This window comes from Xyrauchen texanus, chromosome 9 (genome assembly GCF_025860055.1).
Source record: "Xyrauchen texanus isolate HMW12.3.18 chromosome 9, RBS_HiC_50CHRs, whole genome shotgun sequence".
Classification (NCBI taxonomy): Eukaryota; Metazoa; Chordata; class Actinopteri; order Cypriniformes; family Catostomidae; genus Xyrauchen; species Xyrauchen texanus.
The window spans coordinates 20,510,551-20,525,969 of NC_068284.1; the positions used below are offsets into that span (position 1 = coordinate 20,510,551).

At 37.7% G+C, this 15,419-nt stretch overlaps 1 protein-coding gene across 1 annotated transcript in view; it reads right to left on the reverse strand.

The window, feature by feature from the left end:
- Positions 1-15,307, reverse strand: part of LOC127649688 (prostaglandin G/H synthase 2-like) — a 30,841-nt gene extending 15,534 nt beyond the window's left edge. The window contains exons 1-9 of the mRNA XM_052134923.1: positions 15,168-15,307; positions 14,924-15,040; positions 14,692-14,835; positions 14,297-14,601; positions 14,112-14,195; positions 13,751-13,997; positions 13,368-13,654; positions 13,133-13,280; positions 12,604-13,013 (exon numbers count right to left, since the gene is read on the reverse strand). Coding sequence (XP_051990883.1) covers positions 12,604-13,013; positions 13,133-13,280; positions 13,368-13,654; positions 13,751-13,997; positions 14,112-14,195; positions 14,297-14,601; positions 14,692-14,835; positions 14,924-15,040; positions 15,168-15,228 — 1,803 coding nt within the window. The 5' untranslated portion in view covers positions 15,229-15,307. The remainder of the gene's footprint in view (positions 1-12,603; positions 13,014-13,132; positions 13,281-13,367; positions 13,655-13,750; positions 13,998-14,111; positions 14,196-14,296; positions 14,602-14,691; positions 14,836-14,923; positions 15,041-15,167) is intronic.
- Positions 15,308-15,419: the final 112 nt, after the last annotated feature.

Genomic DNA, 15,419 nt, shown 5'->3' on the forward strand with positions numbered 1-15,419 from the left:
ATTAATTAACTTTCTGTAGGAGTAGTGGAAGCTTCGGCCATCAGGTTTTTCAGGGAATGTGAAGTTTTCCTGTATAGGCAGTGGCCCTCTGCTTACCAGATCAGTCCTTTCTGAGTCAGACAGGATAGATGACCACATCAGTGGATGCAAGTGCTGGGAAGTGCTCCTCGCATGCAGAGGATGGACCTGATGAAAGATTAAAATAATAATAATAAAAGCTAGCCATGTTAGATGTCATATTAGAAGGTAAAGCAACTGTCTGTCAAAAACAAAGGCACGGTTTTAATATGGTTTAATAATGATCTGGGATTGTTGAAAAATCATCATCAGCTGTAGCACTGGAACTTGGGGCAGGTGGCGTTGGTTGTGCCCAACGTCCAAAATATTTCAACAGTGCTCCTAGGGAAGTTTCATAAGAGTACATATTTGACAGAATATTTGACAAAATATGTTATTTTCTCAACACAAATTATTATACACAGCAGCAAGCCATCAGTACACCTAAACAACAACTCTTAATCTATAACTAGCTAACTGAGGCATAATGATATTGGAATATAATAGCAAAGACCCCAAAATGGTAGACTAATGTAAATAATGTTAAGTTGTTATCAGTACCAAGTTTATGGAACAGAAGCTTATTTTTATTACAAAAATATATACCCAGGAAAGTAATTTTTACAGAGAAGACAAAAACTTTAATCTAAATCTTGCTAAGTAATATGATGTACTAATAATATATTAAGATGTCAAGGCTATTTACGGATGTTTAATCAAACTTTCCTAAAAAAGAAGATATGCTACATAGGCTATGTTAACTAACTAGCCAGCTAATGTTAGATCGTAACTTAGCCTAGCTACTTAACATAACTTTATCGTGCTGTTTTTTTCTCTTCCTCTGTTTTCTTCTTTTTCCTTTTCTTTGCACCAGAGGATATGTCCCTTTTTGTGACATTGCTGTTTTGCTTGCTTGCATCCTGCAGCCCGTTAACATAATATTGCATTTAATATTGCATTTTTGTATAATTACCATTGTCCTTTGACAGTATAATCACAAAAAAAAAAAAAAAAAATCAAGCTGTCATTTAATGTGCTCTTGGGGGCCCCCTGGTGGCCACCAGGGCCCTAAGCAGCCGCTTAGTTCGCTTATGCCTTGGGCGGCTCTGTATATATATATATATATATATATATATATATATATATATATATATATATAGATATAGATATAGATATAGATATATGTATATAGCTGAATATAAGCTGAATTCTGTTTGTTTTAATAAAAATCAACCCCTGGGACATGAAAGTGGTTGAAGAAATAGTTGCAAGGTTGAAGAAATCATATATACAGTAAAATATTGTTACATTTAAGGGGTACAAATTTACAACAAGGGTACATGAATAATTATGTAGAGGCTTCAAGGCATGGACTTATCAAAAACTAATGAAGAGTTTACCTTGACTACCACTGAATCATATGGATTCATGCATGAATAATGGCCACATTCACTTCACATTCTCTAGATTCAAACAGTTTATTCCTAAATTTTAATTAATACATAAAATATTAGATGTGTACAAAAGTTTAGTTAAAGGGATAGTTCACCGAAAAATTTAAATTCTCTCATCATTTACTCACCCTCATTCCATCCCAGATGTGTATGACTTTCTTTCTTTAGCTGAACACAAATAAAGATTTTATAAGAATGTTTCAGCTCTGTAGGTCCATACAATGCAGGTGAATGGGTACCAAAATTTTGACGCTCCAAAAAAACCACAAGGACATTTACTTGTTAAATCCATATCTTCAGAAGCAATATGATAGGTGTGAGTGAGAAATTGATCAATATTTAAGTCTACTATCCACCTTTTTCCAGGGGGTCTTACTGGGGAAAGAAATGTGAGTGGGACTTCTGCCGGAAGTCGTTCTACAGCATTCCCTAGCAGCAGCAATTTTAAGATCCTGTTTACAGCTGGAAATAAGATGCTTTTCGAATGATCTGATCACAAATGTCAGCGCTAAATATAGTTGTAAACTGGCTTCAAAATGTTTTATGATTGGATCACAAAACAGCATACAGTGGTAATCAAAAACCACATTGCATTTGAGGTTTAAAACGACGTCCTGACGCGTCCCAGACAGCAGCAAAGCACCACCTCTCATCACCAGTCAGTCGCCCTTGGAAAAAGGTTTTAAACCTATGTGCAGATTTAAAAGGAAATAACTGCCTGATCAGAAAGCTTGAAAAATTGATTACATACCCAAGTATGAGAACTGCACGGCTCTTCCTCAGTGTGTATGTCTGATTTGAACATGCAGGATTACAAGATGACAAGCACACACATCTGAAGCTGAACTAACATAGGAACTCCACTAAAACAACCAATAATTTTGCTCTAAATGTTGCATTTGTGCTTAGATTAAATCTCAACTGTTAATTATCGTTCAGTAACACACTGATATAGTGATTAATGTATGTCCTCATGAAATCATACATGCTCTCCTCAAAATCCCAACACCACTACAAACGAAGGAATGGACATACACCGCAACAACAGTTGTGTTAACTTAACAATGGAAGTAACGCCCTTATTTCTCGCTAACCATCACGGGACATAGGAAAAAGTTGGATACATTTACTATAAATTCTCCTCCCTACCCAGTAGCACAAATGTTGATACCATTCATTGTATTGATTTACGGATTTGAGATATTCTTCAAAAAATATTATTTTGTGTTCAGCAGATGAAAGAAAGTAATACACATCTGGGATGGCAAGGGTGAGTAAATGATGAGAGAATTTTCCTTTTAGGTGAACAATCTCTTATTCATGCATGAATATATATGACTTCAGTGGTTGTCAAGGTTAACTCTTAATTTGTTTTAGATTAGTCAATGCCTACACTCATCATTATTTTATATTGAAGTAAGTATTAATTCAGGTGTTAGCACATGATTATTCATGTACCCTTATTGTAAAAAATTACCCATTAAACTTTGGGCGTTAAACTTTCATGTTTCATTTCACCTGAGATTAAAATATTTGAAAACTGACAGTTGAACCATTCTTTTACAGACTTTCTTGAAAGTAAAGATTTCAAAACAATTCCATGTTCTTTAAAATGTTACTGTATATCAGTATATTGCTCTACAAAATTCCTCTTTGATTAATTGAAAAATACATTTGTAACTTTCCCTTCCCCCACAGGAGTACTGTAGAGCCTGGCGAGGTTCAAATAAAGAATGTTGCGTAAGAAGTGAAAGTTTGAGGAAGCGTAAATCACCGCACTTACTACAGACATATTAGGGTCATTATGTGTGTGTGTGTCTAACGTTAGCCTCATATGGTTTTATCATAATGCGTAGCAGAAATGACTCTTTAAACAGTGCTCACCACTTTATGACATCAAAGCTGTATTGTCTAAATAATCTTCACCAGGCAGGAATGCTTGATTTTGTGGAGAGTTTATAACGCAAAGGATAACATGAGTAAACCACTCTGACTAAATCTCAGATGTTCCATGATGTTACAATTGCATATTTTTTTTATTGGACTGATAAAATGTATGTTTTTTTTGCCACTTGAGATGCTCCATATTGTTCTATATCAATGTGTTCTCTTATTTTAGTTATGATTTTAGACCACTTGTACAATTATTTTGTAAATGTATAAAGATGTAACTCTCTCGGTTGTTCTGTAAAAAAAAGATTTATAAAAAAGAAATCCTTCTATAATTGGTTGACATCATGTAATGATTAAAGGTGCACTCAGTAACTTTTGTCTATGTGTGATATTGGACTTACACTGACACTTTGAGGCTTGTATGCAGCATCATTTAAAATGAATAGTTTTCAGTTTCAGATGTCATTGTAGAAATGTAGAATTCACAGTCAGCCATGATTACTTTAATCAATGAGTGAAAGTGTCAAATAACAGGAGGGTTACTGAGATTAAGCGAGTAGTATTCGGCTGGTCGTTCGATTCTAACATGGCAGCCCCCACGTGTGGACCCTCTCCGTGTAGAATAAAATAGCTTTTATAAGTAGGTGACTGGAGTCTTCAATTTAATGTGAATGGTCATAATTTCCTACCTACAGCTGTAAGAGATCACTGCAATATTATCAGTTTCTCTGGATTTACTGTTTATAGGTATGTGTTTGAGTAAAATTAAAATTTTTGTTTTATTCTATAAAATACTGAAAACATTTCTCCCAAATTCCAAATAAATATATATTGTCATGACAACTGGTCAAAATAACAAAAAAATATGCTGTGTTTTAATGCAAAGAAAACCAGTTCATATCATTTTGAAGCAACACAATACTACAGTTTTAACTTAGGAAGAGTTCAGAAATCAATATATGGTGGAAAAACCCTGCCATTCAATCACAGCTTTCTTGTGTCTATCAGTCTTTCACATTGCTGTTGGGTAACTTTATGTCACTCCTGGAATAATAATTCAAGCAGCTTGGCTTTGTTTGATGGCTTGTGACCATCCATCTTCCTCTTGATCACATTTCAGAGGTTTTCAATGGGGTTCAGGTCTGGTGGTCCTCCATTCGCACCTTGATTGACCTGGCTGTGTGGCATGGAGCATTGTCCTGCTGGAAAAAAACAATCCTCAGAGTTGGGGAACATTGTCAGAGCAGAAGGAAGCAAGTTTTCTTCCAGGATAACCTTGTACGTGGCTTGATTCATGCGTCCTTCACAAAGACGAATCTTCCCAATTCCAGCCTTGCTGAAGCACCCCCAGATCATCACCGACCCTCCATCAAATTTCACAGTTGGTGTAAGACACTGTCGCTTGAAGGCCTCACGAGGATCGGTGATGATCTGTGGAAGCAATCCAGTTCGTTTTGGGTGAGAACAGACCAAAATGTAACTCCTCTTTCACTGTCCATCTTAACTGCCATCTCCTTGGCAATCATGATTTCAAGCTTGATTACACTTCCTATAGCGCCTCTAGCAATCGAGACCATAATGACAAGCTGTAAAGAGAAATATTTGTTGCATTTTGGTCTTTTCTCACCCAAATCCAATATTTCCCAATACCGGAATATTTCAGAAGACATTGATTTAACCACTGGAGTATTATGGATTACTTTTATGCTTTTATTACCTTTGGAGTTCTGGTCACCATTCACTTACACTGTATGGACCATACACATCTGGGACAGCATGAGAGTGAGTACATTTTTGGATGAATTTGTGCTACTTCCTGGCCAAAATTACTTTCTGTAACCTACAGTATGTAGACAGGCTGATTTAGTGAAAATCAAATAATATATTTGACTGGAATAAAACAAATTAATTTAAATGTTACCACATGAGCCACATTTACTTGCTACATTTAATGTGACAAATGTTTTTATTTTCAATGTAGACCAGCACCCACCAGCACTGACCAGTTAAAACCAGCCTAGACAATGATGGAAATTCAGGGTTGTCTAAGCAGATCTTTTCAGCAGGCTCTTACGCAATCCATGAGGAAATGCTTCTAGGGAAGTTTTTCAGTTCTCTAAATATTACTAAAGAAAATTTGTTGTTGATGTTGGACAATGAACTCTCCTTTCCAAGAAATTCTGGAAGAATTCCTGTATGAGTGTTATGTTCCCTGTTGTCTTTTGTTTTTGTACTGTCATCGTGAAGTTTAGTTTAATTCCTGTTTTGGTTTTGTAGTCTTTTTGTAGTTTCTTTTATTCTGTCATGTTCACTGTTGTCTTGTGTTCTATGTTTCTTCACATTCTTGTCATGTTTCCTTGTCTGCTCCGTGTTTTCCTTTTCACCCGTCACCGTTCACGCTCCATGTCACGTTTTCTTTGTTGTCCGCCCCATGTTTCACTGTCCTTGTCTAAAACTACATTTCCCACAATTCCCGGCCTCCCTCACTGCCTGCACTCATCATTGTTTCCACCTGTCTCGTTCTGTCTCCACTTTGTCTGTGTATTTAAACCCTGGTTCTTTGTTTAGTCTCGGTCGATTGTCGTTCGTTTCTTGTATGTTGCCAAGCCTGGTCCGTGTTCCCTACCTGAGTTCTTTGTTTTCTTTGTGTTTTGGTTCATCGTGTTTAATCTGTTTCATTGTGTTTTAAGTTTCCAGTTTTCCCATCGTGGACTTTCCTTTGTGTTTACCTTTTATTTCTTATGTGTTAAAGTCAATAAAAACCGCGTTTGGATCCGCACCTCTTGTCCGTCTTGTCCTGCTTCCGCACCCCCCATAACAATGAGCTACAGTCTTATATAACTCATTCAGTTAGTGATGCCAACCAAGCTTTTTCCACTGTTCAATTGCATTACTGTGAAGAGCGGTTTGAACTAGAGCCTATTAGCTGCCTGATTACTTCCTCCCAAGTGTCTATATTTATTTATTTATTTATTTTGGACTATTGAATACATAAAAAAAGATATAGCTGTTTGATGGCTGTACACAATCATCCTCTCCATACATGAGGCCAGAATTCTCATTTTGTATGATTTTCCTTAACATTGGACTATGGAAGGTAGACGTTTTCCATTCCCAGCATTGTTCAACATTCATCCAAGCATATAGCACACCCCAGAATATGTAGACAGTGTCCCACCAGCATGATGCACTCAGGCTTAATTAAGCATACTGCGGCAGTTTTGCTGAACACTGGTTTAGATTACTATTATTTTAAAAGAGAGAAGTACAGTTATCCTAATTAGCAGCTTACGACCATTTAACAGTAAAGCATGAGTCAGTGGAAGAAATGTTGTTTATGATGAGAGCAGCTGGTTACTAAAGGAAGAAAATGTGAAGTGGAATTTCCAGACGCACCATTCACACTTTTCACAACTGTTGAGCAAAGGTACAAATTTCACTGAAATTTGGTCAGTGCTGTTTTTTGAGGTCTTTTATATCCTTTTTAACTGAGCTGTGACAGAGTTTTACGCTTAATTTTAATAACAATTAAATAGACCTGTATGCCTACCAACAGGCCTTACCTAAAAAAATAGACAAATGTTTGCCGGTTATGAGCTGAAGGAATGTGACTGTACAATCAGCTTGTTGTCATTACCCTCACAAGTCCATCACATTCAGTCTAAACACACCCACTTACACTTGCAATGTCTACAGCACTTCAGATGTTTAAACATTTGCTCTCACATTATTATTATTATTTTGAGACATTTCCTTTCTATGAGTCAGATCAGACGGGATGTCGGTATGACAGTGAACAGAGCATTTGGTTAAACTAATAATGTACCTCACTGTAACTGTTTTAACATTTCATGTAGAGGATGTTTATGAGTAAATAAAAGATATGTACACAGATGCAATACTACTTTGCATCACTTTGTATATTTGATACACAAACAGTGATTCTTCTGTTGATACTACTGAAAATCATTGCCTTCAATACATTCAAATTTGACTTAATTTTCAAGGTTAATATAGACACATGGAACTTCCTGATTTCAACAGTACATTCCTCTAAACAGGGCCATTTCAGAGCATTATGGTGCCCTAGGCATCCCTATCGCTTGTTGAGCATGTTACCACGGAGATACAGTGCGTGTGGAGGCTTCACGGCATCTAGCACAACTCACCACGCACCTCACCGAGGTTGAAACACATTACAGCGATCACGACCCTCCCTAGCAACCGTGCCAATTTGATTGCTTAAGAGACCCGGCTGGAGTCACTCAGCACACCCTGGTATGTGAACTAGCGAACTCCAGGAGTGGTAGTCTGCGTCTTTACCTACCCAGGCCCCCTGAACATGGGAAGCTTGAGTAAAACTGACTATAGCATTTTTACATGACATTAAATGTGATCTTTCAAATTAAATGCATTGTTGTGTAATTGGAATTGTTTTCACAGTTGTTGATAGTAGGTGGTAGGTCAAAAAACAAAGGACAATGTCATCATGGCAGATGTAGTAGGCCTATGTTTGGGAATGTAGCCTATGTGTACTACACACTTGCATACCTAATAAATATACTTCATCAGTGGTCGAGAAGTAAGAAGCCGAATTCAGTACATATTCTGAAGGTATGACAATTCAGACGCAGTCAGTAATAATGATAATAATAATACCCAAATTGGGAGTTTGACAGCATCTATGATTGATTTTTTATCCCTAAAGCAGGCAGTCAAGGCCATATTTATATAATATTTATGACAAGTTTGAGACTTAACAGGGAATTTTTGCACATGTAAGCAGACCATAATTTGTCATTTGTCCATTGATGTTACAGTGCATCCAGAAAGTATTCACAGCGCTTCAATTTTTCCACATTTTGTTATATTACAGCCTTATTCCAAAATTGAATAAATTCATTATTTTTCTCAAAATTCTAGATTGGGGCGAAGGTTCATCTTCCAACAGGACAACGACCCCAAGCACACAGCCAAGACAACAAAGGAGTGGCTACGGGACAACTCTGTGAATGTCCTTGAGTGGCCCAGCCAGAACCCAGACTTGAACCCGATTGAACATCTCTGGAGAGATCTGAAAATGGCTGTGCACCGACGCTCCCCATCCAACCTGTTGGAGCTTGAGAGGTCCTGCAAAGGAGAATGGGAGAAACTGCCCAAAAATAGGTGTGCCAAGCTTGTAGCATCATACTCAAAAAGACTTGAGAAGGTAATTGGTGCCAAAGGTGCTTCAACAAAGTTTTGAGCAAAGACTGTGAATACTTATGTACATGTGATATATATATTTTTTTTAATTTGCAAAGATTTCAAACAAACTTCTTTCAAATTGTCATTATGGGGTATTGCTTGTAGAATTTTGAGGAAAATAATGAATTTAATCCATTTTGGAATAAGGCTGTAACATAACAAAATGTGGAAAAAGTGAATCGCTGTGACTACTTTCTGGATGCACTGTATATTTAACGTTTAGTATGAGCTGAACATGAATTAGACAATTGTGTTATTTAATCAAATAAACATTCTCAAACTGGAGACTTAAGCCAAGTCTTGCTCACTCAAGCCCTGTGCCAAGTTCTATCTGTTATAACTAGACAATTGTGGCTGGACAAAACTACACATTCCTTGCAACATGATCACATGGGAAGTCGCCATGGTGCTTCAGAATGTTCCAGTGCCCTGGCATCGGCCCCATCATGCAGCTACTGAAAATTGCAATTTCCCATAAAACATTTTTGCATCGGTTCAGATGTGTTTACCTTCTCCTTTGGCCCGAATAGAAGCCAATAGCATCAGAGTGGGAGACCCAGCTTTTTTAATCTGTTTCCTGCTCTTTCCTGTTTCTTACACAACACACGTGCAGTGAGCATGTGACTTATATTTGTATTCCCTCTTAACCTTGTATGAGTAGCGAGCAGTATAAATCAAAGCCTTTGTGACTTACATGACCTATACTCTTCCTTTCCCTTAAACATTCATCTCTCTTTTCCAATTGTCAGTTAGGCCATTTGGCTCATCACGCACAACGAATAAGAAATATGTCAGCAGTGTTGGAAAGGCATGTTAGTGCTTGTATCTTACCTCATTTTTTGCAACGCTCCCAGTAACACCCAGAGGATTATAACTTAGGACAATTGAAGCCCTGTTTTACCAATTAATTTCTTTGAATTAGAAGTGTTTATTCATTTTAGTTCTTTGTTTGATCAGACAGATCTTTAGTACAGTGCACAGGGCCAAAGCTTAATGAAACTTTGGCCCTGTGCCAATATGTTTAAAATAAGTGAAAATAAGTGACTTTCAAAGATTTGATTCCATTAGCCCTACAAACTTTGGCAAATCCTCTGCCGCAAAAGTGCTCATTTTATCAGCCCAGAACCTTATTCCAGGTAGACTGAAAAAAGAAAAGAAAAGAAAAACCTGTGCTCCTTTACTCTTAGAACTTGTGTAAAGCCAGCCAATCAGATTGAAACTGGCTATTTCAGCCAGCGCTTGCCATTTTTGCAATATGCATCCGACTATTATTCAACGGACTGTGTGTGGTTTGCCGTTGAGCTGTCTAAGTAAAAGACTAGTAAATGTAGCTACTCTAAACTAAATATTGTTCCCGACTTTTTAATCAATGAGCATATTTACATGCACGTTCTTACATGGGCGCCTACAGGATTTCGCCTTGAGGGTAAGCACAGAAATTTTACTAAAGTATAGCTACTTTTATTTGTAGAGGGGTCCAGGGGCATGCTCCCCCAGGAGATTTTTATTTTTTTTATTTTTTTGTAAAATCAACACCAAAGCATTCAATTGACCCTTTGCTAAGCCCCACCCCCTTGATTATGGTTATCACACTTAAAAAGAGAAAAGGATCATTTGATAGCATTGCACATCTGATAAAATTAATATAAGTGAACAGAACGGCTCAAAACACACTCACTATGATGCAGTGAACACTTTATTTACTACTCGCTTTACTAAGACCTGAAACAATACATAAATTCATTAGCATTCAGATATTAGCTTTAATTGACCTTGGATCAAAGGTAGGTAGGTGTCCTCTCGCTGTTGTTATTCATGCTCATTTGGGAATGAGGGCTGACACAGTTTAATCCGTTGTCTTCTTGATATTTATTTAAAATACATTTTTTAAAGAAAGAAAAACACTGGGTGTATCCTTCAAGTACCTCATCACTTTTTTAAGTGGATAGTTTTTATAAAATTCTGCTTAAAACTGCTCAAACATACAATTCTCCCATTTGCTCTCATTTGAAAATAGCAAACGTGTGTCAGAGAAATGGCAGCCCAGCAATAGTTGCTAAGACAGGAATGGTCAGAAACGCTCTAAGGCGGGGCTTAGCGAATGGTCAAATCTGGTGACTTCGAGAGAAGCATTCTCGTGCTAAAAAAGATGATGTAGTGGTCAAAAACATCCATCTAGCAAATGTTTCTGGAAATCGATTGAAAAAAGGGTGAGTGGTGAGAACAGCCCCTTATTCTCATGACACAGCACTAGCTTAAGTTTCTCAAATTTACCTCTAAAAAAACAGCATTTATTTTTTTTATTTGACTGTACATATTTGTGTTATGTCTGTTGGAGCCCTCATGGTATGCACGGCAGTACAGCTGCAGGTGTCGTGCCAATTTTTCACTCCCTAGTATGGTTATGTGTTGGGATAGGGACCAATTACTCCCTACAATGATTAGGGTTAGAGGTGGGGGTAGGAGTGGGCTTAAGGGATAGAGACCAATCAGATAGTGGGGAGTAAGACCCTGGCAGGTAGTCAAATTTCAGCACAACACGTAAAAATCTGAGAATATCCTGATGATAACGAATCTCGTATATACACGCATTGTCAGACTTTTTGAAAAATCCGATATTTGGTAAATATTTGTGTATTGATGAGCATGTAAACACACTTAGTGTCTTAAAATGAATGTGTATCTTTCCCAGTCATGAGAACCACCAAGTTCATCTGAATTTTGGGCTTTGTCTGGGAAAAGTAAACTGTTCACTCTCTCTAATATTTCTTCCAGTTAGCATGTCCTAGGTACAAAGCCACTTTCCCAGAAACAGAAATCCTTTCCCTCTTCAACAGAAACACATTCCCGAAAGTTACCATGCACACCGTGCTGTATATTTTATCAGCTTGATTATGTTGGAGCTTAACAGTAATTGTTGATTCAGATCAAAGTAGTGGTCTGATGCACATTCTTAATCTGCGCTTTGCCTATTTTTCTGGATTTATTGCTGTCAGCATGAATTTATAATTGATTTCACATCAGTGGGAAAGTTAGGTCTACAGAATCACTATTAGCTCAAAAAGGTCACGATTTGATGGTTATACCATAAGTCTCAAACTTTTTGTTTCCAAGGCTTCCCATTGTCCAAGACAATATTTGAAAGCCACTTTCACCCGGGAAACAAGGAGTGTCAATAGATTAAAATAATAAATCACAATTAATTTTGTGACTCCAGTCATTTCAGCAACTTATAAACTAAAAAATTGTGGGGCTCCATCTTGATTTCTTGCTGTTTTAGCATTTTATTGAAGATATTCAATAAATAATTTGAATATAACTTATTTAAAATGAACTTGAGTCATCCTGAGACCCCAATGAAAGTTTGATGAGGCCCCACTGTGGCCCTGTCCCTCTGGTTGAGCCCACTGCCTTAAGCACCATCTAAAGAATAAGAACTAAGTCATCCACTAAGTTTTAAATAAGCAAAAGTATTACAAAGATACAGCTTCACTACCTTTTCTTTATTGTCAAATTTGTTACAGGTAAACGGTTTGGGGTATCAAAAATGTGTTTGTTTATTTGTTTTCTTTTAAGAATGCATTGTGTGGTGTGTCAAGAGTAATTGGCAATAAAATGATACCAAACTTATATTAAAAAAATATCTCAACAATTTTATTCAGAGAAAGGCACATCATTGATATAAAAACAGCTACATTCTACATTTCTTTAAAAAAACATTACTCCTTTCAACATAAGAGTGTATTAAAAGAACACCTAAAGTGACAAGCTTACTCTTAATTTCAAGTATTAATGTTACAACAATACCAACAGAATGTCAAATAACACGTTAATAACAACTTTTAAGCTATAAATAATACATTCAAATAAATAATTCAAATAAATAAACAAATAAATAGAAATATAATAATTATATCAAGAATCACAGTTAAAAAATATTGACAATGTTTTAGAGCTCTGAACTCCGCTCTCTCAAGACAACAGTTGGATTAATATTATTTTGCATGGAGTGCACTGTGCTTGAATTAATGTTTTCTGAACTTTGATATATCAAATCAGGCACCTGAAAGGACACCATTGGACAGGGTCCATTGATGTTTAAGCACACAAGCTTCTTTAATGAAGCAGTGTTAACAATGTCAAATCCCACTTTCCCACCAAATGTACTGGGCATCCAGTATTCAGGAGAACAAATAGCATTTCCCATGAGTCCTTTGAGAGAGTAGGGGGCTCCCATCTCCACCATTGTCTCCCCAAATACAGCATTGGGTCTGGGCTTCTCCACAAGGAGACCAGGATAGAGCTCAACTGCATCTACATGACCATACAGCTTCTCCAGTTCGGATGCTAGATCCTTGTCTCCTGTTAAACAGAATTATTCATATTAAATAATCAGGTCACATTTGATATATTTGTAATAATATTGTGTAATATTTAATAATGTAAACATAGCGGTTTGTAAATGTAATTGTTTATCTTACCTGTCATCTCCTCAAAGGAGGAGTAGGGCTTCATGTTGAAACGTTTTCTGTAAGCATTGAAAGACTGGTAGCGCATCGCTCTGGAGTGCTCGAGAGCTTTAATAGCAACTCCTTGCACTGTAGCTGGCAGGTTCCATCCACCAGAAACCTATCGATACATAATTGGACAGAAATTAGGTCAACAGAGTGGACACAAATTAAAAAGACAGTTCACCTTTCTTTGAGTGAAACTCACCCGTCCAGCCCTCTGCTTGCTAAAGGACTCCACCAGGTTGCTGATGCCATGTTCTGTAACAATGGAGTTGTTAAATATAAACTGGTGGTGGCCATAGACCTGATCCTGGATCTGAAAGATGTCAGGCATCAGCGGGTGCCAGTGATAAAGAGTGTTGAATTCAGCCGCAATGCGATTCTGATACTGGAAGCGTTGATTGAAGAGAAGCTCTGGGTCAAACTTGAGCTTGAGGTGATAGCCACTCAGGTGCTGAACATAGTCCTCAATAACAATTTTAATGGTCTCACCTAGGTGAAAGAAGCAGGAAAAATATGAAATCCCTTGCTTTCTAGATCACATCCACAAAATTAAGTGGATTAGGAGAAAACGACATCTTGACTTACCAATCAGGATGAGTCGGGTGGTTTGGAAGATTCTCTCATCGTCCCAATCAGGATGCTCTTGCTTCATGATTTCACAGACACGATTGTGCTCGCGCAGCCAAATAGTAGCATACATCATCAAACCTGGAACCAGACCGAAGGCCTCATGGCCCACAACAAATTTTTGTTCCTCTGGGACGTGAGGAGGGTAATGCATCTCCACCTGGACATCCTTCACTAGAGGAGGGTACACCTCACCATCTACAACCTAAGGGCCACGCACATGTTTCATTAAATAAATGTCCTCTTAAAGACTGTAGAACCAACACGCGATATTTAAATGCTTTTTTGAAAGGTAGTTAGTCTCATTATAGCACCATACCTGATACTTCAGCTTGCCGTCTTTGAATAGGCGAAGTTTGTGTTGCCTCTCCAATGTCTCTCCATAAACATGCCCCAAATCCACCTGAAACATTACAGAACCATTAGAAGTTGCACTGCAGTTCCACATAAACCTTTGATGGGATGTTAAGTTTACCCTCCAAGTTAAACGTGAATGAGACTTACTCCATGACCCAGGGCTTTGGTGAAGGCTGGTCCTTTTTTAAAATCAGTCTTGAAGAACTGGTGAGTGAAATGCTGGGCAAAGAAAGCAAACATAAGACTAGTCCTCTGTGGATCAGGGATGAATTGTTTCCTTAAGAGCACCTTCTCCACCACCTGCTTTGCATTAGGGAGATCAGGTGCAGGGCAGTTCTTGGGCAGTGGTGCAAGACTGCGGGTGTAATAGGACAGATTGGCATAAGCTTCCCAGCTTTTGTAGTTATAATCTGCATTGTACGTTGGTGGACTGTCAATCAGATGTGACCTAGCTGGATAACATGAAATGAAGAAACAATTTTATGATATTGATCTTCTGATATTTTCTTAATTGAGTGCCTAATGTGAATAATTCAACTTACATGTCAGGATATAGCGCATTATGGCATCTCTCAGATAGGAAATGTTGTTGATGATGTCCCAGATCCATTTATAATGCGTTAAGAGGTGATGCACTAGGCTTGGCCTTGGTTTCAGTGTGGATTTGATGAGTGTGAAAAGTTCAGCTGTAAGGCAAGACAAAGCAACAACACTTATAATAAAAAACTAAACAAAATGTTAATTAATGTAAAGACAATCCAGGGTCAGACTTACGGGTAGAGCAGTTCACACCATAATATCCAGTCCTGGTACAATCACACTCATAAGCATCAGCACCCTTGGACAAACACACACCCTGGTTTTGACAAGGTTGTGCACAGCAAGGGTCATCTGTAAGAATAAAAGTGAAGATTATTTCAAGGCATAATAGATTTGAGTACAGTACAACAAACAAACACCAAAAGATGCATATCTAGCCAAGGAACCTCTACTTTCACTGTTAGAGCAGTTAACTTACATCCTTCACAGGGAGAGATCCAAAGGATTGACAGTAGCACCAGGCAAATGACTCTATGCATTCCAGAAGTGTTTTCTAGAATATGTTTTACTTCGAAGCAAAGCTCTGAGAGAGCGCCTGAAAATATGCGCCTTAATGCGCGTCTCTGCCTTTTAAGTGCTGCAAAAAGGGAGGAACTCTTGCGAAATTTGTATGATAAGACACACACACACACACACACACACACACACACACACACACACACACACACAC